This window comes from Trachypithecus francoisi, unplaced genomic scaffold (assembly GCF_009764315.1).
Source record: "Trachypithecus francoisi isolate TF-2019V2 unplaced genomic scaffold, Tfra_2.0 Lachesis_group9, whole genome shotgun sequence".
Taxonomy (NCBI): domain Eukaryota; kingdom Metazoa; phylum Chordata; class Mammalia; order Primates; family Cercopithecidae; genus Trachypithecus; species Trachypithecus francoisi.
This window is the reverse complement of record NW_022681474.1, coordinates 35481428-35506143: the sequence shown is the minus strand read 5'-3', so window position 1 is coordinate 35506143 and position 24716 is coordinate 35481428. Positions and strand designations below refer to the sequence as shown.

Genomic DNA, 24716 nt, shown 5'->3' with positions numbered 1-24716 from the left:
TCTGAACTGACCCCGCAGCCTCAGCACCCTTGGGGATACTCCCTTCTGAACTCCTCAGAGACGGTCAGGGATGCTGGGGCTTCATCTCTGTGTCATCCCCCTCACCCATTACCTAGCCCCTGGCAGACTCACATGACAAACTCCTGAACAGATCCGGACGCACAGGGACCGGGATGCACCACGGGCTCCTCCTTGCTGTGTGACTCTAGGGAAGTCCTCACCCCTCTCTGAGTCAGTTTTCCCTTCTATAAAATGAAGGGGATCAGATAGCTCTGAACTGAAAATGACACCTCCACCTTCCATGGAATTTTGAGAAGAGCAACACAGTCATTCCCAATTACCAACAGGAAGACAGCCAAATGCAACCCAGATTTTATTAGACTAGGAAATATAATTTATTTCATAAAAATTAATTTTGTTACAATAGGAATGCTAAAGGTTATTTATAGGTTGTAGTTTACAGAATAAACAGAGGTGGGGTTGGGGGCCATCCCTGGGGCCCTGCACCCGCCCCTCCTGGGCATATAACCATGTCCACGGACCTGGCAGGGGTCCAGCCCTTTGCCCCACCAAGAGCTCCCTGCACCGAAGCTGCTGGTCACCTCCCCTAAGAGACCCGGCTCAGCTGCCTGGGAGCTGGGGAATAGGGACCAGAGTGCCCTGGAGGGTCCAGGAGATGAGGAGGGTCCCCTGCACCTTCAGGAGAACCCCTACCCCTGAGCTCTGGAGCCGGGGGCACTGTGAGAGAAGGCAGAGGGAGAGGCACGTAGAAGATACACTGACTGACCCTGTGGGCTCAGGGAGGGCAGAAGGCAGGCACACCAACCTCCAGACGTCCAAACCTGGGACGCAGAGGAGCACACACACATGCTTGCTCTCGGAAGGGCACCCTGATGTGCTCACAGAGAACAGCACAGGCACACACACGCGCACACACACGCGCACCCCAGAGAGGAGAGAGAGAGAAACGCCTGTGTAAGGGCCCTGCAACCCCCAACGGTACCTGAGCTGCTGCCCACCAGGTACATGCCCTCTGGGGCTACCTCTCGGGTCTGAATTGGAGGAGAAACCACCGATCCCACCCTGGAGGCAGACAGCCTCCACAGACGGATGGAGTCGGCAAATTCTTTCTGGGCATTTCTCGTAGAGCTGGACAGTTTGAACCCTCCCAGAAGGCTCCAGTCAATGGGTCTGTGCTCTAGGACATGGTGCACATTTCCAGAAGTCAGACTGGAAATGGCACCTGGGTGGCTGGCTGCACCTCATCCGTCAAGCTCCTGTCCTGGGGGCAGAGCAAGCAGCTTCTGAGGGTGGGGCGGGGAAGACAGAAAAGAACAGGGAGGAGGGGCACGGCAGATCACGGGGTCCCCTACAGAAGCCTAGAACGGTGTGTCTGAACCCAAAGAGCCTCAGACTGCAGCCTTCTAGGTATGAAAAGGACACTGAGGCCCAGAGAAGGCAGTGATATGCCTGAAGTCGCACAGCAGTTTAATGGCAGATTTGCAACTCGATTCCTGGTCTTTGGACTGCCAGGCTGCATGTGGACATGTCAGAGCCTGCAAGGGGAATGGCACCCCCTGTCATGGCACGAGTGGTCTAGCCTGGTCAGACTGCCCTCAAAGCCACGTGACCGAGGCCCACACATGTGCATGGGCTAACAGTGACCAGTGAGGCTGAGCCCATGGGACGGGCACTTTGGCAGGGAACGTGCCCATCACCCGGCACTTTCCTTCATCCGAGGCAGCATCCTGGTGCCTGGAGGCACCAGGGTTGAGAGCCTTAGTCTCAGCCTCTGGACCCGGTCAGGGTCCAGCCCCTGATGCAGACCTGGCCTTCAGCAGCCCTGGTAGAAGGAATACTCTCTCAAATCTCCAGGCAAGTCCTCCTCTGCCCACAGCCAGGCCACACCCCAGGCGGCTGGTGGGTGGTAAGAAGCCCTGCGGGCGGCTGGTGGGTGGTAAGAAGCCCTGCGAGCTGCCGAGTCCATGGCAGGGAAGCCAAGCTGGGGACACTGGCTGGAACTGCAGCCCTAAAACCTGCCCTCCTCTCAGGATATCAGACTTTCAAAGGCCAGGATGTGCTGAGACGGGTCCCAGTGGCTGCTCAGAGGCCTGCTGGGGCACGCCCTAGGGTCACTGCCTGGAAGTGTTGGGGAAGCTGGCACTTGCCTTGCCTGGAGTGCCAAGAGGGAGAGGCCTTTGATGAGGCCTCTGTGCTGGCTGCAAGATCCTTGTCCCAGCCACTGCCAGGCAGTTGCACAGGGCAGAGACTCATCCTGCACCATGCAGGGCCCCTGGAACAGGTTGGGTAGGGGTGGTGTGTGCCATCCCCTCTACCCTGGCAACCCCACCCACTGGGAAAGGTTATTTCAGATCTCCCAGACCGTGGCCGGGTGGGTAAGAGGAGGATTATAGGAGGTGCTTGTGGAGATCAGAGCTGGGAAACCAGCTTCTCAGCCTCCTCCTCTACTCCTGGGCATGCAAAGCACAGCCAGGCCACCCGCCTCCCAGCCTCCCACACTGCAGGGCTGACTGACACTGGGAAGCTCTGGCTTCTGGAGCTAGAAAGGACCTCTCAGCCACCACTCTGCTTTACAGAAGGAGAAACCAAGGCTGGGGAAGGGCAGATTCTGGATTCCTGGCCATCAAGAGAGCGTCACCCTGCTCTACAGCCTGCTGGGCTGAGGATGGGATGAGGGTGTCAGGGCTGGCCCTACCTTAGGGTAAAGCTATCCAGCCCCCAGGAGAGAGGTATCTGTAGAGGACTCTCCTCCCCCACTTCATCTCTCTGTTTGAGTCCCACTTCTGAGCCACATCCCTTTCTAGGAGCCACCAGACCAAAACCAGACTGGAACATTCTCCCTGGCTCACAGCTGGCCTCCTCTTTCATCCCAACTTTCTTAATCCAGATTCCCAGGAGCCCAGAGGTATCTCCCTGGGGCTGTGGGAGGGAGGGGCTCACCCACTCCAGCCCTTAGCACTCCTTCGCTTTATGGATTCAGCATCTGCTTAAGATTTTAGAGGGAAATCTAGCCAGCTAAATCTAGACAGTGAAAACCCTGTCTGATCTACTCCCTGCACAACTAGGGAAACTGAGGGCTTGTCAGAATTTAGTCCAAGATGGATTTGTTAGCAGCAAAGTATTCTCTGTTCAGTCTCTCTCTCCCCAATGCACACATGTACATGTATACACACACACACCACACACACAAGCACACACACACACACACACACACACAGGCACATTCACTCCTGGCCAGAAGTGTGAGTGTGCCCATTCTCATCCACACTCAAGAAAAGAGTTTTCTATTTTTTTGTGTTGTTTTTCATTTTCTTTTTTTTTTCTTAAAAAGGACTTATCCAAATAATCTGGATAATAAATCATTAGCGTTTCCTAAGAAACTGGGTTTTTCTTTTCCCTTGTGGTTTTGGTGTTTTTCTTCTTCTTTAAGCCTTACTAGCAGTCTGAAGCTTTCTTTCTTTCCTTTACCTGTTTGCTTTGGACAGGAGAAAGCAGTTTGTCTGAATTGTACTTGACTCTTCAAAGAGGAAAAGGGTGTGGAAGGAGAAGGGGGCTTAGGGAGAAAGGATAAATCAATAATGGAGGAAGAAAACAAAGAACGGAATTAAAACCCATGGAACTCTGAAGTTGCCAGGCTGAGGGTAAGGGGGTGGAGGGAGGGCCTCCTGCCTGCCCCAACCGACTCCAGAGGCTTCAGCCCCATCTTGGTTCCCGCACAGAGATCTCAGGCCAAGAGACAGAGAGCGGGGATGGAGAAGGAACTCTGGGCCCTCTAACAACAGAGTACATGGATTTTCTAAGGCTGGTTGTGGTCTGGGGGTTGGGGAAGAGGAGGAGGAGAGGCAACTCTGGCTGTGAACTGGGAGAAAGCAGAGGCCAAACATCCTTATCAGGAGGCTCCCCCAGGCCTCCCTGCACCTGCCTCCTGTCAGTCCCTGCCAGCCCGCCATCCCAGGAGGCTCAGCAGTCCCCGTCAGTGGCCACAGCCACCAGCATCTCACTCTTGCCCATCTCCTCCAAGGCACTCGCCAGGCTGTTGAGGTCCCCATCGTCCTGCTGCAGAGCTTCCCAGAGGTCCAGGATCACACCCGTGGGGCTCGCTTTGGTGGCAAAGTAATTCAGGTACCTGGCAGAGAGAAGGAGGGCATTGAGGTCCCCAAGCACTTAGCTCCTTCCTGGAGCCTGGGGGTGAAGGGGCACAAAGGGAAGTGGGAAGGCTGTGAGCTTTGGTGTCCTACTGTCCTGGGTCTGAATTCCAGCTACTGTGTTGCGGTCTGTGTGGCTCTGGGCAAGTCAGAACCTAGGGCTCAGAATCTTAGTCTACTTGTCTCTAAAATCGGAACAATGCCAGTTACCTCTCAACAAGATCCAAGATCATATAAAGTAAGGGTCTAGCATTGTCTCTAGCATGTAACCATCTTGTTCATCATCATCGTTATTATCACTGAAAGACACTGGCCCCAAGAGAGAATGACCACGTGTAGCATGTGCTCATTCCTCCCACCTGTGTTCCCTCCTGCTCCCATGAACTCCCCTGATAGGAGGAACAAAGCCTTAGCCATCTTTGTAAGTCCTATTCATTTCTAGTAAAATGTCTTATCTAAAGCATCTGCTCAATGCAGGTTTATTACACATCTTTCAATACATATAATACTTATTATCATTGGCTTTATATTCATTTATCCAGCATTTGAAGTTCTCCAAAGGAGTTTTGACACCAAAGTGTATCTCAGCCAGTCAGCAAGCATCTCCAGAGCACCTTCTCTGTCCTAGACACCAGGTGCTGACAATGATGGCACCGAGCTGATGCTCTGGCTTTGAGTCTCCTGCTGTTCTGTGAGATGGGCAGGTGGAGCGTTATCCCCGCACAATGGGAAAAGAGCGGGGCTTGGGAGTCTGCCCGGCTCGAGGACCAGTGCTCTGAGCATGATGCTCCTCAAGGGAGCAGGACTCTTGAACTTTGCATATCCAATCCTGAGTTCCTGATTTGCCACAAATGGTGGCAAAAGGGCGGCTGGTCTGGGAGCTAGTCTTGGCTGTCAGGCTGCCTGCCCTGCCTGCCCCTGTGAGACCTTGAGGACAAAGGCAGATGGGGGTGGGCTGTGGTTTGGGATACTCACCGGTCCATAGAAAGCTTCTGCGCCAACATTCGCCAGTCATTGCCCCGTGAGTTGGGAGCATCTAGGCTGTTGCATATCTTCTGGCGGATGGACAGCGGGATCTTGAAGGCATAAGGTCCCAGCTGGGTGGTGACGGCACTGCCAGGGGCAGAGCAGAGAGTGTCCAGGGAGCCAGCAGGTGTCTGCAAGGGTGGGGACCAAGAGTGAGAGGGGCACAGCGCTGGGCACTGCTCTCCAGCCTCCCTCCCCTTGGACTGTGAGCTCACTGAGCCTTGAGTCACTCCCACCTCCTCTGGACAGGCTCCCACTGTTCAGGCAGGGGCTTCTCCCTTGAAGGGTCGGTTCCCAAGGGCAAGGCCTGTATGGACATCCTCCAGGCCTCAGGGGGTGCACCATGCTTATCTAAGGCCCCAGGCAAATGCAGATGCAGCCTCATAGTTAGGAAGCCCCAAGGAGCCCCAGCCACAGTCTAATCCACATGCACCCATTTTTACAGGTGGAAAGTGAAGTCTAGAAAAGGGGAGTGGCCTGCTCATGGCCACATGCCAAGTTAGTGGCAGACCTGGGTCCAGACCTGTATCCAGTGCTCTTTACAATGCCCCATGAGGAAGATCTAGTGCTGTCACCCTGGGTGGCCTGAGTTTTAATCTCAATCCAGGTTTATAACGGTTGAGAACCATAGACCTGGTCCTTGCATCAACCTGGGTTCAAATCCAGTCTTGCCATTGGTGCATAGTGTGCAAATCCTTGCCCTTCCTAAAACCTACTTTCTCACCTCCCAAGTGGGGATCATATCTGTCATGCATCTCCCGGTACTTGTGAAGATTTAGAGAGATCATGTAAGTTTTCTGGTATATGCCAAGCATGTAAATGGCACTCAATCAATACATGATGCTTGTTAGCAAAACATGACCAAATGTCTGCTTAGACTTGGGAGGTGAGAGGGAACTACAGGGGTCTGCGTGCTGCAGCCCAGCCCCAAACCCTAGAGGTGTCCTCTGGCCCTCACTTCCATCAGCATGGTGTGCAGCTGGAATATCTGGCCATCCTTCCCTCACCTCTGCCAGAGTGGTGTGTAGCTGGAATATCTGGCCCCCCTTCCCTCACCTCCGCCAGTGTGGTGTGCAGCTGGAATATCTGGCCCTCCCCTTCCACTTGCCGAACGCAGATCTTGCAGGTGAGCTCTGTGGAGGCCAAGCTGTGCCTCTCCAGGGTGAAAGTGCAGTGGAGGGCCTTCTGGCTGCCGCTCCAGATGTGATAGAAGGGGATCTCCTGCAGGAGGAGGGGGTCAGGACCAGGCAGGCAAGGCCAGCCTGCCCTGTCCTCATGGAAATGGAGGCTCAGGGAGAGCTCAGGGAGCTTCGGTGGGCACTTCAGTTCTCTCCACCCAGATGGGGAGAGGTCAAGTGCCCTAAGCTAGCCAGCTGAGTTGGTGTCAGACCCTCAGTTCCAGAAGGGAACTGAGGCAGGGTACGTGAGGGAAGGAAAGGCACAGGTGTGTGTGTGTTGGGGGCTGGGGGGCCTCATGGTCTCAGGTGCTGCTGGGTGGGCAGCAGCAGGCTGTGGCTGTCAGAGATGAGAGGGACAGTCTGCCAGGAGGGCATGCCCTGGAGGGTGGGGAGCCTCTGTGAGGATGAAGGGCACAGGCGTCTGTGCATGTAGGGATGTGACAGGGCAGAAGTGTACATGTGGCTGCCCACTGCCCTGAATTTGGGGATGTGCTTGGGGATGGCTAGGAGCCTGGAGACTGGGCTGGGAGAAGACAGAGACAGTGAGAAACCCAGGGAGGGGTAAGGCCGCAGGGCAGAGCTGGGAGGCAGAGCCAGGGAGGGAGCTGGTCTTCCCGGGCAGCCCTTAAGTGCTGCCCCTCCCCACCCATCAGCCCAGCCCTCACCTGGTATTTGGCCAGCAGCTTGCTCCTCCAATGGGCGTGGGGGAGGTCATGGAGGGAGAGGCGCAGGTTGTGGTAACTGTCTTTGAACATCAGGGGTTTTGGCTCCTCCACCAAGTAGCCACCCAGAGTCCGCTCCAGCTCCAGCACCTCCTGTGGGCCAGGGGCATAGGGAAGGGGAACCCATCACACTTGGCCAATGGGCCTCTTCTGCTGCACTCTGCAGGGCAGGAGGCAGGGGCCCATCTGAGTGCGTGGCTGGGCATTTGCAAGAGCTCACAGAGGGCTTATGGTGTGAGAAGATGAATGGATGATGGATGGATGGACAGACAGTGGGAAAGACGACTAGATGAATGAATCTATAGATGACCGTATGGCTAGAGGGACTAATAAATGGACAGATGGATGGATAAACAGATTGATGGCTAGAAAGATAGACAGATGAATATACAGATGGATATACAAGGATGGGTGTATGAATAGAAAGATGGAAGAAAAGATAAATGAATGGATAGATGAGTAATGAATAGGTAAACAGATGGGCTGCTGACTGAATGGGTATATGGTCAGATGAACAGAAAGACGATGGATGGATGAACAGATGGACAGATGGATGGATAATGGATGGAGGTTGAATAAACAAAGAATGCCATCAGGCCAAAACCTGGTAACTTCCTTCTTGATTTCTATAGCACTCTGGCCAAAGCTGGCCATTAGCCAATGCCCCAGGACCAAGAGGTCCAGCTGCAGGAGCACTTTCCAGGCACCTCCCACCCATCGCAGGACCACTGGCATCTCAAGCCCGTGTCCTCCCAGCAAGGGACACTCCTTCTCCCGTGGGCCTCTTTCACCTATGCTGTCTGCAGTGTGGGCTTTGGGACAAGTCCCGTGAGCCTGGGAGATGAAGGAGCTGGATGGGGCCAGGGAGCAGAAATGGGAGGTACATGGAGCCATGGGAAAGGACCACGAGGCGCTGAGGAGGGCAGATGGGAGGAGGGAGGGGAACGGGCTCACACACGGCCAAGTATCTGTACACTTCCAGGGTTACATCAGGATGAGCCTGAGCTCCTGAGAATGGGGGAATGCACAAGGGCTCTGAGGCTGGCAGGGAAGAGTGGTGCTAACACAGGGCTCCATACCTGCGATCATCAGGCTCTAGGTGCTAAAAGACCCTCCCCTCCACTTCCCTCCCTCCTGTCTCGACCACCCCTCATCTGCACGACCCTTCCTTCACTTGGGGCATGGCTCTCCATCCTTCTACACATGCTAGGAGCCTGGCTGTCAGCCTTAACTTCCCCTCCCACTGCCCATCCCATCAGTTACTGGGTCTGTCCATTCCACTGAGCACACATAGCATCCAGCCCCGCCTCTCCTGGCTGCTGTCACTCCCTGTGGCCCAGGGTCCAGCCCCTCTCATCTACCCACCCCAAGTATAGCCACAGGGGCTTTCTAAAGAGCACCTGTGAACAGGTGTCTACCAGGTCCATTCCCCTTCCTGCCAGGTGGATTCCAAATTCCTTGGCACAGGCTCCTGGGAGGCTGAGCCCTGCCCATCGCTCCTGCCCTTACATTTACACATTCCCTATGCCTTTCAGCTGAAACGCATATGAAACACAATCATTTCCGTCAGTCTGGAATGCCCTTCACTCCTCTCTGCTGAAACTCCTACATGTCAGCCTTCCCAGAGACCCTCCCCACCAGCCCAAGCCCCTCCTGGTCTGATGCCCCCTTGGTCCTGGGGCAGACCCCATCAGAGCCTTCAGGGATCCCTGGTCTGCCTCCCACCTCTAACCTGGATCTTGGTGAGGCAGGCCCTGTGCCCAAGGCTGTTTCAGTGTGTGAGGGCTGCATGCGTAACCTAATAAGGCTGGTGGTGGGGAAGGGTTCCTGGGAGGGCCCATGAGCCTGGGGCGGGGGATGCCGGCAGGGATCATGCAGCTGGCCGGCCAGGGCTGTGTGGGCACCTGCAGCTGGCCCTACCTTCAGTGCTCCAGGCGTGTCCTCCAGGCAGTAGACCCGGAGGCTGTACTCCAGGGAGGTGCAGAGGGCGGGGGCGAAGACGGCCAGCTGGAGCCGCTTGACTGCTGAGCGGGAATAGGACTCGCCCGTGAACACATAGGTGCCCAGCTGGTCCAGCAGGATATGGCAGGCCCTGGGCTCCAGCTGGCAGTAGCAGGGTGTGTTCAGGGTCTCCTCATCCAGGGTCACCACCTCCTGTAGGGGACAGCAAGGGTGGGGTAGTGGTCACAGTTATTGAGGCTGGGCCAGAGGAAAAGGGCTTTCTTTTGCCTCCCTGGGCAGGTTGGGAGAGCTGGGCCAACCTTCACCCTGGCTCCTCACCTCCCAGTGGCCCTGGTGGGCCTGGGTCTTGAGCTGAAAGATCCAGTCACCGGCACTGACTTCAGCACAGTGGGGCATGGTGAGGATGACGGGGCGGCACAGCAGGAGGCCTGTGGGTCCGCAGGTCACAGAGGGGCTCAATACTGTCTGGGTCCCTTCTGAAAGCGGGCTGGGGGAGGACACAGGGTAGGAGGGAGGTAGTGAAGAGCTCGGCAAAGGTGCAGGAGCTGGGCTCCCAAGTCTGCCCAGGACCGGGAGGTGGAGGGCAGCTCTTTGCCACTCAGGACTCTGCATTCCCAGAAGTCATGGGGGCAAAGGAGGCAAAGAAAATGGCATGAACCTTGAGGTTGTTTCCAGATTTTTGCTGTTTCACTGCAATATTATCAAAGCTCAAAATTCCTTGCTTACATTTTCCAAGGTTGTGTAATCTTGGAAGGTTTTCAATAGATCACGCTAAAGTGCCCTCCAGAGAGCTGGTTCCAATCTCTACTCCCGCCCACGTGCCACAGAAGGCCATGTTCCCACCCTCTTGCCAGCAAGAGGGTATTATCATTTGGAAAAAGGTCCTTGCAAATTCCTTAATAATAATAGTAATAATAATAATAATAAAATCCCAATATACCTTGTGTTTTTTTTCATTAGTTTTCTCTGACCGCAAATTAGACTGAACATTTTCTCATAACCTACTGGCCAGTGTGTTTGTGTGAGAGTGTGTGTGTGAATCACTTGTTCACATCCTTTGCCCATTTTCACAGTGAGATGTCTACTTTTTCTTATTGATCTACAAAATCTCTTTACATAGTAAGGATATTCAGCCCTTTGTCATACTTGTAGCCAGCTTGTCAATTGCCTTTGAGTTTTACGATTTATGGTATTGGTTCTGCAAGTTTTAAATATGGACCCAGTAAGACTAATGCTTTCCTTGGAGGACTGTTTAGTCTTAGCATCAGGCTTAGAAGGGGTGCCAAGTGTGGGCATGCAGGAAGGGATGGGAGGAAGAAAAAGGAGCAGCGGCTGGGGCTCTACTCACAGGGTGCCTTCTGCCTTGTTGATGAGTAGATACATCTCGTAGAACTTGCCCTGGGGAATGGCTCCATTGGGCACCAGTAGGCTGACCCCTAGTGGGAGAGGGAGGTCAGCAGGGAGTCCGGGAGCTCAGGAGAACAAGGGTTTGGGAAATTGGCCCCAGCTTGGGGCTGGGAGAGAAAGATATCTCCTGAGCTCCAGGTGGTCACCAGCCAGGGGTGGGAGGGGGTCTGGGAACTGGATGCAAGCAGAGGCCAGGCCACTGATCAGTGCTGGCTTGTCTAGGAAGACAGGGGTCTCTGACATTGCTATGGGGTCTGGAGGTCCAAGTGCCAGCTCTACTCCTAGCTTAGCGTATGATGCTGGGAAGCTGTTAATTGCTGGCTTTGCAAACTAAGATGGGCGCCCCTGCCCCTCTGCTGCTAGTTCTAGGACAGTGCTTTGTAGGTCTGCTGAACTACATAGTACTATTCTCTCTCACACAACAGAGACACTGAAGCTTAGAAGGTGGCTGGCCCAAGGTTCCTCTGCCCTAGTGAGGGCACAGGCAGGCCTGAAGCCTACCTTTTCTAGTCAGACCTCTCTATTTTATACTCACTTCCTGCCACCAGGCCTCCTTTTCCCTATCTCTGAGATGGGATTAGGGCAGCACTATCTTCTGCTGGATGGGTGTGGGGGCAGTCCGCAGAGGAGGTGCTGAGGCCAGGCTGACACACAAGCAGAGCAGGGGCTCACCTGTGCCAGGGATGCTGAGCCTCCCACCCAGGCAGCCAAAGGTGCCGCTGACACTGCTCCCCGGGTCTCGGGGCAGGCCCAAGAGCTGCTGGGAACCAAGGCTGGCGCTGCGCAGGTGCAGGAGGTGGGTGTCCCGGGCGAAATCACTAGGGTATGTGCCCGGCGGCAGGACCCCCAGCAGGTCAGCCCCGTCTGCCAGGCCTGGCCCAGAGCCCGTGGTGCTGGAGCTGTAGACCTTGACCTTAAGGCTGGGTAAGGGGTCCAGCAGAGGAGAGTTGGTCATGGGGATCTTGTCGGTGGAGTCCTGCAGGGCATACACGGGTCCGCGGTAGATGCCGGCACTGGCTGTCAGGTCAGGAGGCACAGAGGGGTGTAGGAGCTGCGGGTTGTCTGCAGGAGTAGGGGCTATAGTCAGACCCAGCTGTGCCTCATCTCACTGGCCCAGCTCCCACTGCAAAATCCCACCCAAATGTCCAGCTGTGAAAGGCTCAATTGCTGCCAGCTGCGGGAAGCTTTGGGAATCCCGCAGCCTGGGTCACTCCCTTCCTTCTCTGTAGCTCTCTAATCCATACCCATCCACATAGTTATCTCTATGGAAAAACCCCGGGAGGGAGTCAGGAGCCTGGCTCTGGTCTGGGTACCACCAGAGCCCTCTGGGTATCCTGCCTCTGCCAACCACCCCAGACATCCTCAGGTTCTTACTGGGCCTGGCCGTCTTGAAGTTGACAGGGTGGAAACCACCAGTCAGGGCGGCAGATGAGTCAGTGATGTCTGTGTCGAAGTCACGGCAGTTGCGGCGGTACACCACCACCCCCACCGCCATGAGGATTGCCACGACCACGAAGACAGCCACCACGAGCCCCGCGTACAGCGCCGCATCCCCTGAGGCCTCCAGCACTGTGGGGACAGGAGGACCACATAAGGGGCAGTACGGACACCAGGCCCTGGGGGAGTCAGGGAGGCCCTGGGTCCCTGGAAAGGGCAGAGCCCAGGGCCAACCAGCATGGTGCTGAGTTCCAGTCTGAGCCCCACCTACACAGGCTGGCAACCTCAGGCTGGCCTTGAACCTCTCTATCAGTAAAATGGGCTCGAAGTCCCTGCCTTACTGCCCTTCTAGTTGTGGCATGAGAAGAAAAGAACAAACATGTTTACGCCATGTGTTAACTCGTTGCTCGCTGCTGAGGAGACAGGGTCTGTGGCTCAGGGCCATGGGGCTACATAATTTGCCCTGTGAGCGCTGGGGTTGAAACCTCTGAGTCTGCAGCAATTTCCCTAGGACCAAAGGCCCTGGCTCTGTTAGCTTGGTACGTGGATAAGCTCTTCTGGCTCTGTTATCTTTGTAAGTAGCTGTTCTGAACTCTTCTTCCATTCCATGCTCTGAGGGTGGGAGGTGGAGGGACGGGGAGCTGAAGGAGTGGAATGAGATGCAGAGCAATGTGGTGGAGAAGAGGTGGGCATGTGGGGAGAAGGATGGGCCCAGGGAGGCAACCCATGGCTACACTTTCCTCCCCCAGGCAAACGCGGCCAGGCAGGAAGCCTCAAGGTCGAAGTGGCAGGGTCTGAAGTAGGGCTCTCTGGTGGAGCTTTCTACAGTGTGGAATATCCTATGTCTGCAGTGTCTGGTATGCAGCCACTAGCCACGTATGGCTCCTGAACAACTCACATGTGGCCAGTACCACTGAGGAACTGAATTTTTAAAAATTATTTAATTTTAATTAAGCTAAATAAAAGTTTAAACAGCCAAACGTGGCTGGTGGCTTCCACACTGGACAGTTCAGGGAGAACAAAATTGGCGGCCAAGATGGCTGCTCTTCCCCTTGCTTCCTCTGGGAGCTCCAGGAAGCACCTGTCCATGCGCTCCCTCCCTGGGGGGCCCTCAGAGAAGCAGGCCTGCTTCCTCTGCCTGGATTCCTCCACACCCTGCACTTGGGGTCAGCCTGAGGCTTTCGGCAAGGCAGGGCATGGCTCCCAGCCCCGGATGTCTGCCCACTTCCCACTTCTGTCCCCCAGTATCTCTCCTCAGCAGCCCTCACTCTTGGGTTCCCCAGAGGATCCCTCAGGGCTGGGCTCCTGGCTCAGCAAAGAAATGGCTCCCCCAGCTTGGCTCTGCCTCCTGTTGCCCTCACTAACACTGGGGCCACTTGCCTGGTGATTTACGCTCGAATCACCCCCAGCTCGAGCCCCAGTGAGCTCGGCCAAGGGCCTCACTGATTTTATGATTCCAGAACTATCTGGAAATTGTGGTTTAATTACCATGGGCCAATCTGCTCAAGTGGCTTTGCTGCTCTGGTATGACTGCAGTGGCGGTGCAGCCTCTGGGGCTGGAGGGCACGCCCCCTGGAGCTGACGCGGGGCAGCGGGCATCACAGACCATTTGGGAGGCTTGGCCCAGCTGCTGGGGTGGAGGTACAGCAAGGGGCATGAGGGGGAGCTGCAGTGGTGATGCCCCGGCCCTGGTCCAGAGAGGAGGCCAAGGGCATATGGTTAAGAACACCAGCTTTGGCTATAAAAATATTTGGGTTCAAATCTTTACTCTGCTACTTCTTGCCTGTGTCTCTGGCCAAGTCCCTTCTTCTCTCTGAGACTCAGTTTCCCCTCCTATGAGAGGAAGCTCAGTAGGGTGTCCTAGGGCCTTTCTTTTCTGTCAGCCAAGGGTTTGCCTGTCTGCCAGTGATGGAGATGCAGACACATGCAGTGTCAGGTGTAGATGATCCCATGGCGGGTGGGTAGGGCGGCACCTTCAGCTCTCCCTGCCCTGCACCCTGATCCCGGGAAAAGCCAGCCAAAGAGAACCAGGGATCCCCCAGAGGAAAGAGGACAGCCATGAAAGGGGACTTACGGTGGCTGTTGGGGTCGCTTAGAGTTTTCTTATCTGTCAAGGGAAATAAAGGGAAAGACAATGACATAGGTGACAGGGAAACAGTGGCAGAGAAGGCAATGGGAAGGATGAGATGAGATGATGGATGCGGTGGGGGGACAGAGGCCCTGAGGACTGCCACGCTGCAGGCTGGGCACTGAGGCATGGGGCCGGGTTTGGGGGACCCTTACATGGCTCCAGAGTCCCCACCCCCAGGGCCCTGCCTTCCCTGTGACTCACTTTGCATACACAGCCCATCTGTGCAGTTCTTAGAGTCGAGCAGCGCCCCGCTGCAGTCACGGCCTCCGTTCTGGGGTGGGGGTGCCATGCACTCGCGGCTCCGCCAGTGGGCACACTCAGTGCTGCAGGCTGACCACTTGCTCCACTCCGTCCACGCCCCATCGACTGTAAGAGCATGGCATACAGGAGTATGTGCACGCACAGACATGTGCACACACAATTACATGTGCAGAACACAGCAATGTGCCAACACACATGCACGCATAAACAACTGTGGAAGGAAATGAGGAACCCAGGACACATGTGTGCCACACAGAGAAATCCACATGATATCCACATAGCCCCATGCCAATGAACAGCCAGATGCACCTGGCAGGTGGACAAAGAGGGTACGGATAGATGCATAAGGTCATCAACACGATACAGCCCAGTGCACAATTTACACACACAGACACAAACCCAGGGTAAAGAAAAAACAGTGTAGGCACAAACATACAACCCAAGGGAGAGAACACAGCACATCTGTGGGGGTAGGGGAGCAGAGGGGCTGCACAGAGAGAGGAATAGGAGGATGGCTGTCAGTGTGAATAGGGTCTGTGGCCACTGTGTGTCTTAACAGTTAGGGGCAAGAGGCTGTCCCTGAGGCTGTCCCTCTGAAACCTTGGCCTGGGGCTGACACACTGACACTGAGAACCCTCAGCTTGGAGGACAGAAGAGCCCAGGCTAGAGGGTCAGGGAGAAGGGGCCACCACTCAGACCCTCTGCCTCCATCTCACCAGCAGCCCAGGGCAGAACAAGTCAGAGATCAGAGCATCTCGTCAGCCTGGGCAGCCAGCTGTGGGCTTGGGACAAGCACCTTCTGCTCTCCATGCTAGGGAGAGGATGGCTGTCCTGGCTCTGGCACACAATACAGAAGGTGGGGCAGGGTTCAGGGTGGGGCTGGGCATGGACGAGGCACCTTACCTGGGCAGATGGTGGTGCAGGCGGTCTTTTGGAAGGCCTGGCCCTCGCAGAAGGCCCCTCCGTTGAGTGGGGCGGGGTTGGTGCAGGTCCGGGTGCGCTTCTGCCAGCCTCGGCCACAGCGGTTGGAGCAGGGCGACCACTCTGCCCAGCTGGACCAGCCACCATTCACTGCAAGGCAGCAGCTGTTACCTGGTTGGCCTGGCTCTGGAACCCTCTGCCCTCCCCCAAACCCATCCCTCACCCTGACGAGGCCTCTCTGCTGAAGCCTGGCCTCTCTGGTGAGACCCCATCTGCCTACAGTGTGAGGGACTCCGAAGTGGCAGCAGAGCTGGGCTGCAACCATCAGCACCAGAGGGGACCGGGGAAGTCACTGTCTATGCCCTACCTTGTAAGATGGCAAGGAAGGTCCAGAAATGGCTGCCAGTTGCTTAGGCTCATCCCGGGAGTAATGGGGGCCTGGGACTGTGCCTGGAGCTGGAACCTAGTACAGGGCTCTTTCTAGAACTCTGTAAAGTCGCCTCAGCTGTGGCTCCACTCCTCCCACTCACAGGGTCCAAGGGAGAAGCAGAGAACAGCTCACAAGCCTGGGCATTGGTCCCTAATTCTACAAGGACAACAGGCCTCTGGGCATACTGACTGGGTCCTGCCTCAGCCCCCAGACTTGGAGAGAGTTGGTTCTTCTCCTTCAGAGTTAGGCAAGGCATCCTGAGAACTGAGGAGTGCTCCTCGCTGGGAACCCAGGAATGCCCAACTTGGCCATGAATTTTGCTGTGTTGTGACCTTGGTCAATTCACTTCCCCTCTCTGGGCTGCATCCTCCCTACCAAGCCAGGGGTCCCACCTAGCCCCAGGCTCTCTCCTCCCTCCCTTGGCCGTGTCTGCCCCTCCCACTCTGAGAGGCCCACACCGTAGACGATGACGGTGGCAGTGGTGCTCCGGCGTTTGGCCACGATGTTCTTGGCCACGCAGGTATAGTTGGCAGTGTCTGACAACCGGGCCTGGCGGATGATGAGGTTGTGGTCGATGGTGAGTAGGAAGTTGGTGTCCTGGGTAGGGTCGATGACATCCTCATTCTTGAGCCATTCCACCTGCAAGAGTGGGAGTGAGGGGGCAGTGAGGGCCCAGGGCAGGTCTGACCATAAACAGAAGAAAGGCAGTTCTACCTGGGTCCACACCACGGTCATGGCAGTGAGGCAGGGCCTGGGTGGGACTGGACACTGTACAGCTCCAGGGTTAAGAGTGCTATTTGCCAGCTGGGTGGTCTTGGGAGGGGACTTACCACTCAGGGCCTCAATTTCATCGACTGCAAGATGGAACTGAATAGCACCTACCCCATAGGGATCCATCGTGAGGATTACACGAGTTAGAATGTGTAAGGTGCCGAGAACAGTACTCAGAGTAAGTTGAGTTAAGCTAACTAAATAAGCGCTAGCCAGAAGTATCTGTCTTTATCATTAACTCCTCCCGGCTCTACTAGCCAGGATGAAAAGCCTGGAAGGTGATAGGAAGAAGGTCCCTGGGTCTGGCAGACCTGGGTACAAACCCCAGCTCTGCCACTCACCAGCTACCTCACCCTAGGTGGCCACTGGGCCCCTCCCAGCCCTGCTTCCCTGCTGTAGGATGGAATGGTGACATCCACTTTGCAGGGCTGTTGCAGAGACCAGCATGCCAAGTGCCTAGCATATATGGGCCAGGGGTGTTTGTCTGAGCCCACTGTGCAGAGGAGGGTTTGGGCTGGGAGAGGCTGAGCAATAAGTGCACGGTTTTGGGATCAGACAGGGCGGATCCCAGGCTGGAAGTCAGGGTCCTGACTACCCCAACCGTCCACTCCACTGGGCAAAGCTGAGATGCAGCTCTACTCCCTGGACCACCAGTGCAGGGAGTATGTCTGGAACAGAGGTAAGGATGGCGAGAGAGGACAGGCAATTCAAAGACTGTGTGGTTTCAGGAAGGGGTGACCAGCTCGTGGGGGAGAACACACTCATACACATGCAGGATGGGACCCTTTGGCATCCAGAAAGCTGGGGCCTTGGGTTCCGGGTGGGGCAGGAGATCGAGACTGAGCTGAAGGTCCACCTAAGGAGCTCCTGAGTTCCGGGGATTTCTGCCCTAGCCACCCCATTCTGTGGGGTTATGCCTGTGGCAGACCCAGCTGGGATCTGGCACTGCTGTGTTCCGCAGAGGTGGCAGTTCTCTTCTCTTTCCCAAGCCTCGCTCTCATCTGTGAAAGGGGTAGGGCTCTGGGAGACTAGCACCATGGCTGATGGTAAATACCGTGCCTGCCTGGCCTCCGCAGGCATGGCCACAGGGCTGTGCTCAGTGGTCTCTACATCCCCGCTCACCTCGGCCACGGGCACTCCCTCCGGCGGGCGGCACTGCAGGAGAACCTCATGGTCCAGGGGCACCTCCTTGCCCAGAGGCTCCTGATCGAAGTTCTTGCGCAGGTCTGGGAGAAGGGAGAGGGTCCCAAGGCAGTCAGGTGCGGGAACTGGAACCTGATGTGCTACACTGTGGCCACTGAGTGGCAGTGCAGACCCAGGGAACTGTTCATGGGCCCACCTGTCCTTTGCCTGGGAAATTTCTTCTTCTCCAAAGGAGGGGCCTCACTAGGCAGACTTAGGGGAACAGGGTTCCCTCCTGACTCTGGGATCCTAAGCACATAGTGGCTCAGGATGGGGCAGAAAGCTGCCAGCTTGTTTTATACAGAAGTAGACGAAAAGAGGCCCAGGTTCTGGGTCTAGGAGCCATCTCTGAGCTGGCATCCATGTGCTGGGATGTCTCTGCCGCAGGCACCCTCAGCCAGGGGTGCTGGAGGAGGCCCCACAGATGTGAAGCTCCCTCTCCAGCATCCTCGGGGATGGGGAAGGGTCCTGCAGGGACGGGGCGGGGGTCAGGGTGGCGTACAGGCGATGCGGACGTAGGCTCGGCGACTCTTGGTGGTGCCTGCAGAGCTCCAGGCCACACACTGGCACCAGTAATCCTCCAGCCCAAAGAGCTCCTCCACCTGCTGCCGCGACACCTCGATCTGCACCTCGCGCACCCGCAGGCCTGGGAGGAGAAGAGAGTCCCGTCAGAGGGCAGGGGCAAAGCAAGGATGTGAGGCACAGGACACCCTAGGCCTTCCACCTCGGGTCCTGCTGGCTCTCTCACCCAAGTGCCCCTTTCCATCCATTCCTCCTGTCTCCTGTCTCCACCCTGGCCCAAGCTTCATGGCCACTCACCTGCACATTGCAGTGGCTAACACAAGCCCTCTGCCCTTCCAATGCATCTTCTACCTGGCAGCTAGTGTCATCTCCAAAATGCACAAGCGGTGTGTCATTCCTCCCTGACATGAGACCCTTCATGCGGGCTCTCAGTGGCCTGCAGGCCTGTAGGGTCATCCCCAGGAGCGGCTCTGAGCTGCACTGTGCATCCACCGTCCCCACCCCACTGCAGCCTCACCCGGTGTCTTCCAGGCTCTCATGTTCCCTGGCTCTGTGGCTACAGAGCCACGGGGCCCTTGCACATCAGTCCCCTGCCTGGAACTCTTCTGTCTCCTCTGGGCCCAGTGGCCTCTCAGTCCCTGCCAGATTTCAGATCAGCCTCACTTCCCAAGGAAAGCCCCCTCTACCCTGCACCTCACCCACAGCTCTCCCAGCACTGCTCAGCACTCCCACCACTGCACCCGAAGTTTGTCTATGCAGCAATCACTCTCCTACCCAGCACCCACCATTGGCTGGACTCAGATTATTTATGGACGCATTCATGTGTTAAATGTCTGTCTCCTGCAGGAGAACAAGATGGGGCTTTGTCCTGCTCACTGCTGTGGACCAGGGCTTGGCACAGAAAGGGGGCTCAGTACGTGCAGAGGTGGGACACCTGCTCTCCCTGATCACTACTCAGGCCATGTGGGCCTGGAGCTGAGGAGGTCCCTCTTCCAGGGAGCCCCTGATCTCTCAATGGCTCCCTGGTCAGGGCCTGGGAAACTTCCTACATAACAGGACCTACCAGCCTACACAAGAGGGTCACTAGGATTTCAGTCAACCATCCCTCAACGAAGCCCTCCATGCTCAAGAAAGGGGGGAACCTGCCAGGAATGGGGACATTCATCTGAAGTTCCTCCCCAAAGGTTATAGAGGCCTCTTCCTCCTCCAGGAAGCCTCCCTGACTGCCTCGTGTCTCAGAATTGCTAAAGCTGCTCCTCCCTGCCACAATGTGTCCTATCTCATCCTCTCATTGCACCATGGATTGTTAAGGTACGCACAGCCGGTGGCATGGTGGGTAAGGACAGGGTTGGATGGCTGGACAGGTTTGCATCCTGGCCCCACCCTCAAACCCCAGCTGGGTGACCTTTGCGAAGTTACTCAGTCTCTCTGAGCCTCAGATCCCTCATCATAGTAAAGTCTCAAGGTAAACTCTAAACAAGTTATGGTGAGTACTCCGCCACAACGCCCAGCCCGGGCCAGACACAAATATACTCTGGCAAGTCATCTGGATCTCAACCAGCTTCTTCTGTTACCTTTGAAGAAACTGAGGCCCAGAGAGGGTCGGTGGCAGGCACCAAGTCCCCCAGCAAGCTGCTGCACAGCGGTCAGCTCCCTGGCGTCTTTCCCAGGTTAGAGCTTGGTCCCCTCACCCACAACTCCTCTCTGGACCTCTCCTGATAAAGTCACTGCTGTAACTCTCCTATTGTTGAGGAGGGTGGGGTCCTTGTGCAGGGAGTCCAGACAGGGGTGACAGCCCCATCCTGATGGCCAAGGATCTAAATGGGAGGCGGCTAGAGGTTTGCCATCCAGGGAAGAGGCTGCTTCAGGGGTGGGTGGCAGTGCCTGCCTGCCATGGCTGCCCGGGGGCTGGCTCCACAGTCAATGCTGCATGGCCCAGGGAGCAGAGCCCTGCCCCTTGCTTACCAGACTGTGAACCTGGAAGAGTGGGCCCTTTTAAGGGGGTCATCCATGCAAGAAGTTTTCAGCAGCACCAACAGCTGGACAGAAGGAAACCACAACCAGGGAGGAGGCGCAACACCTCGTCCATGATCACCAGCAAGCAGAGATGCAGGGAGCATAGGACGGGGACCTCCGGTGTCCCAGGCTTGAGGCCCAGCACCAGACTGCCCTCCCAAGCATAGCAATGTCTGGACCAGGACACCCAGGGTTGGGCTGCCTGCCCCGATCTGGCACAAGTTGGTGGGGTGCTGTTCTGCCTCTCCTGGCCTCCAGTCATCCTCTTCTGTTTTCAGGCCTCAGAGAGTGCTAGGGAAAGCCAGGGCTAGAGAGGAGGAGGCTGAAGTGGAATCAGGCCCCACCACTGCCAAGGAAGCTCTGCCCATTATTTGCAGCTAATGGGGACAACAGTGCCCCAATTTCTAGGGCTGGCAGGGCCTGTGTGCTTGGTGGCAGGTAAGTAAGAGCCATGCTGTTATTATTAGTAATAATCACAGGGTTATTATTACTATACTAACGGCCCGTGAGGGGCCCCAGCAGAGACACTGTTCCCTTGCCTTGTCCAGACCCCGACGGCTGACCTCTGATACAGGCCAGAGGAGCTCAGTGGGCAGAGAGGTAAGGACCGTTTGAGAGAAAGAGGCCAAGGAAAGCCCAGAAAGAGGACAGAGGAAGCAGGTGTTTATTGACTGCCTGCTGGGCCCTGGCATGCTGCTCTGTGCTATGTGTGCCACCTGGCTCTACCCTCACCAGGACTTTCAGTCAACTTCCCAGTTTACAAATAGAAGAACTGCGGCTCAGAGAGGTCGAGTGACTTCCCCAGGGTCACTCAGTCAAAGAGTGGGGGCAGCTGGCAAATATGTGTTGTTTAGTTTCCCCTTAAAAATTCCTTTTTCCGGCTGGGTGCAGTGGCTCACACCTGTAATCCCAGCACTTTGGGAGGCCGAGGCAGGAGGATCATGAGGTCAGGAGATCGAGACCATCCTGACTAACGTGGTGAAATCCCATCTCTACTAAAAATACAAAAAATTAACCAGGTGTGGTGGTGGGCGCCTGTAGTCCCAGTTACTCGGGAGGCTGAGGCAGGAGAATTGCTTGAACCCGGGAGGCGGAGGTTGCAGTGAGCCGAGATCATGCCACTATACTCTAGTCTGGGTGACAGAGCGAGACTCTGTCTCAAAAAAAAAAATTTCCTTTTCTATTTTTATATTTTGGGTGAGCATGGGACTCCAAATCTATTGTTTAAAATTATGTTTAAATTGTGGTAAAATACACATTCTATAAAACTTAAAATTTTAACCATTTGTAAAATATGGTTCAGTGACCTTGAGTACATTCTGGAGTATGGTTTTAAGCCTGACTGGTTCTGAAATCTGTGAGCTTTACATGACAAAACAGAAACTAAAGAAGGGGGAAAGAAGGACAGTGACACAGCATGTCAGGGAGACAGAGAGTGAGACAGAGAGAGGGGGAGGGAGAGAAAAAGAAAGGGAAGCAGGCACATAGGGAAAAGAGAGAGGGAGAAATGAGCAGGGAGAGGCAGGGAAATCAAGAGAGCCGAAGAAAGAGAAAGCAAAGGATCCAGAAAGAGACGGGAAAAACAAAAAGCCAGGAAGGCTACCCGGGAGCCCCCTGAGTCTGGGGTGGGCTGGCTCTGTCAGGTGACTGAAGCAGGGGTCCCACCTGCCTGTCTTAAGCCCCAGGAAGGGCTTTTCGCCCTGAGGACTCTGCACTATCAACAGGGACCTGGTGGCAAGTGATGCCCTGAGGACTCTGCACTATCAACAGGGACCTGGTGGCAAGTGAGCAAGAGCCCCTCACTTAGACTCGAGGGCACCCTGGGGGCAGGCTCAGTTCTGGGAGATATGGGGAACCCCAGGGCTCTGCCTCCTCCTCTGGGAGTACCGAGGGTCCCCCACACATCCGAGAAGGAAGGGACCCCACACTTCCTCGCATTTCCCAGTTTCAGCTGCTCTCCTTTCTCCCTCCAGATTTGGGCTACATCCCAGCACCACTTGAATGGTTATTTACTTAATACTATCAACTTTTTCTTTTTAACCTAAAACAATTTATTTCGACGCAGGAAATGCCATATCATTATTGTGAATGGAAACCAGTATCACTTTCCACAAACAGAAGGAACTGTAAAAATAACGATTGCATTGAATTCTGGGTCAGTGCCGTGGGGTGCCAGGGCCGTGAGGCAGAAACCTGCCCTCTTTGTTAAACAGGGAGATTGGCAGGTGTTTGGGAGGGCTCAAGAGCCCCCACCTGACGGGAACTTGCTCCCTGACAGAAGCAGAAGGATGGAGAGAAAATGGAAAGGGAGTGAGGGCTCACAGGGCACTCGGTGCTATCGAATGCAGTGGGGATGGTCCCAAAGTCAGGCTGGGACACGTGGCCAGCATTTGCGGAAATGCTAATCCAAGGTGAAGCCCGGGGTGGGTGGTGGGGAACTGAGGACCAGGGGGCACCATGGCTGTGTGAAGTCTCATATGGAGCCAGGCCTGTGCCTCTGGGCCTGGGGTGTCCTGGGGGGTCCAGGCATGTGGGGTGGGCTCACCGGTGGCCTCATCCAGGCCTTCCTGTGTGACATGGTCGTTCTGGCTGACCCACTCGCCGTTGCACTTGAAGTAGATCTGCGTGGCAGGGAAGGCGCGGCAGTGGAGCTCCACAGGCTTGTTCTTCACAATGTAGGCGTCCTGTGGCTCCTGCAGGAAGTAGGGCAGCGGCTCTGCCGGTGCGGACGGGAAGGAGTCAGGGAGCACCTCGCTGCCGGAATCAGTGCCTGCAGAGTGAGTGGAGACCTCCATGAGGCTGTGTGCTGGGAGGGCCCTGTGGCACCCCTCACCCACCCTGGGGGCCCACCGCAGATGAAGAGGGCAGGGGAGGCAGAGGTGGGGCAGCCAGAGCCCTGCTGGGGACGCAGTCTGCAACCAGGGTCAAGTCTGGCACTCCTGCGGCCTCAGTTTCCCATCTTGCCCTGCTTTTAAGAGGCTAGGCTTTATAAAGAGCCAGTTCCCGCTCTGAGATGCTGTGTGATTGTACTTCATTACAGATGGAGAGGCCAGGGAGGTCCTGGGAGGGGAGGCAATCTGTCTGGGTGAGGACACCCCTTGGGCACCCCCCAGCGTCTGCTCCATTGTCCCTACCCGGCCTCTATCCAGTTCCTCATGGTGACGCCACCAGACGCAATGGGCTGGAAAAGGGGCTTGGGCTGGAGCTCAAACCAGGCCAGCTCTGCCCTGGAGTCACAGCTGCCCTTTGCAGCCCCTGCCAGGCTGGCAAGCAGGACAGGAGTCAGGGCTGCGGGGCAGGGGTGGGGTGAGCTGGCTGAACCAGGCCTGGACTCCGTGGTGCTCAGCCCCTTGCAGGTCTCCTACCCCAGGGGAAGCCCTCCTTCCCAGAAGCCTCCCCACAGAGCTCACCTCCCATGGTCTGTGGCTCTCACCCATCCCTTGGCCTCTTCCTCCCAACCCCCACCCCAGCCCTCAGCACAATGGATGAAGAGACTTCAGAGCAGACGAGGCTGTGCCTGTGGCAATCTCCTCCCACGAAGGGGGCCAAATGGAAATCCTGGCCCACCCGGTCTCCCTGGAAAGAACTGCACCTCAGGAGGTGCAGACAAACAGGAAGCGGGGTGTGGCCACCACCAGTGCCCAAAAGTGGGGAAACCAGGCCGCCGAGCTGCTGGTTTACAATACACCTCGGAAAACGAATTTTCCAGCGCCAAATGCCAAATGATCAGGTGCCTGGGCACAAGCTGTCGGGGGCCTATCCTCCTCTGCTGACTGCCCAGAGGACACAGTGAATGAAGCTGTGGGGTGGTGCATGGCTGCCCAGCCCCTCCAGCTAGAGGCCCCACCTACAGCCGAGGGAGTGGTGTCCCGGGAGGCCTGTGTGGCCACTGGGAGCATGCACTTGTGCTGGTCTAGAAGGCCATATTTGGCCCTAGGGAGTCCCCCTACAGGCAGAGGGGCCAAGGGGACACCTGGTTTCCCAAGAACAGAAAGTCTGACTATGCTTTCTCTTTGTGGACCAGGAGAGCCTGCTGAGACTGGGGAGTGTGGGAGAAAAAGCATAAACTATCACCGGCTTGGGGCCTAGGCCCTGGCCAGTGTGTATGGAGGGTGGGGGCGGGGGAGCTAACAAGATGACTCATGACTCCAGCTCCATCCAGCATGTTCTGTAGGGCCCAGGGAGAGAACCTTAACTCTTACCTCGTTATGCCTGATGAGCACAAGAGGTGGACAACCTTCCCCTGTCTCTGGGCTGCTCTGAGGATTGCATGAGATAAGCATGCATGAATGCCTAGGTGGGGCCTGGCGCACAGTAGGTACATGTTGCTGCATTGAAAGAACAACTAATGCTTACCCAGTATCAGGTGCTATGTTTGCAGGAATTTAAATTGTTAACTTATTGGATTCTGGCACCAACCCTGTAAGTTATGTTCTATTAGTCCCCAGTTTAGAGATGGGTAAATGGAGGCTCAGGGAGGTTAAGCAACTTGTCCAAGGTCACACAGCTAACAAGAGGCAGATCAAAAGTTTGAACCTGAGGAAAGACTTCACCGTTTGGGCTGTTGTCCCAGACTCCACACCA

At 55.9% G+C, this 24716-nt stretch overlaps 1 protein-coding gene and 1 long non-coding RNA gene across 4 annotated transcripts in view; one reads left to right on the top strand and one right to left on the bottom strand.

The window, feature by feature from the left end:
- Positions 1–357: 357 nt before the first annotated feature.
- UNC5B (unc-5 netrin receptor B) overlaps positions 358–24716 on the bottom strand; it is a 90565-nt gene continuing 66206 nt past the window's right edge. The window contains exons 2-18 of one of the 3 annotated variants that reach the window (XM_033208622.1): positions 22678–22902; positions 18097–18240; positions 17535–17638; positions 16100–16280; positions 15194–15361; positions 14231–14395; positions 13973–14005; positions 11836–12030; positions 11134–11523; positions 10403–10490; positions 9373–9541; positions 9013–9246; positions 7036–7185; positions 6249–6413; positions 5142–5323; positions 4073–4147; positions 358–2617 (exon numbers count right to left, since the gene is read on the bottom strand). In XM_033208622.1, coding sequence (XP_033064513.1) covers positions 2575–2617; positions 4073–4147; positions 5142–5323; positions 6249–6413; positions 7036–7185; positions 9013–9246; positions 9373–9541; positions 10403–10490; positions 11134–11523; positions 11836–12030; positions 13973–14005; positions 14231–14395; positions 15194–15361; positions 16100–16280; positions 17535–17638; positions 18097–18240; positions 22678–22902 — 2711 coding nt within the window. In that variant the 3' untranslated portion in view covers positions 358–2574. Of the gene's footprint in view, positions 4148–5141; positions 5324–6248; positions 6414–7035; positions 7186–9012; positions 9247–9372; positions 9542–10402; positions 10491–11133; positions 11524–11835; positions 12031–13972; positions 14006–14230; positions 14396–15193; positions 15362–16099; positions 16281–17534; positions 17639–18096; positions 18241–22677; positions 22903–24716 lie in introns of all 3 variants that reach the window. The other 2 variants (XM_033208620.1, XM_033208621.1) reach the window with 2 other exon arrangements.
- Positions 13365–13818, top strand: LOC117082098. Its single transcript, XR_004436454.1, has 3 exons — positions 13365–13539; positions 13571–13572; positions 13750–13818. It is a non-coding gene; the product is annotated as an uncharacterized LOC117082098 (long non-coding RNA).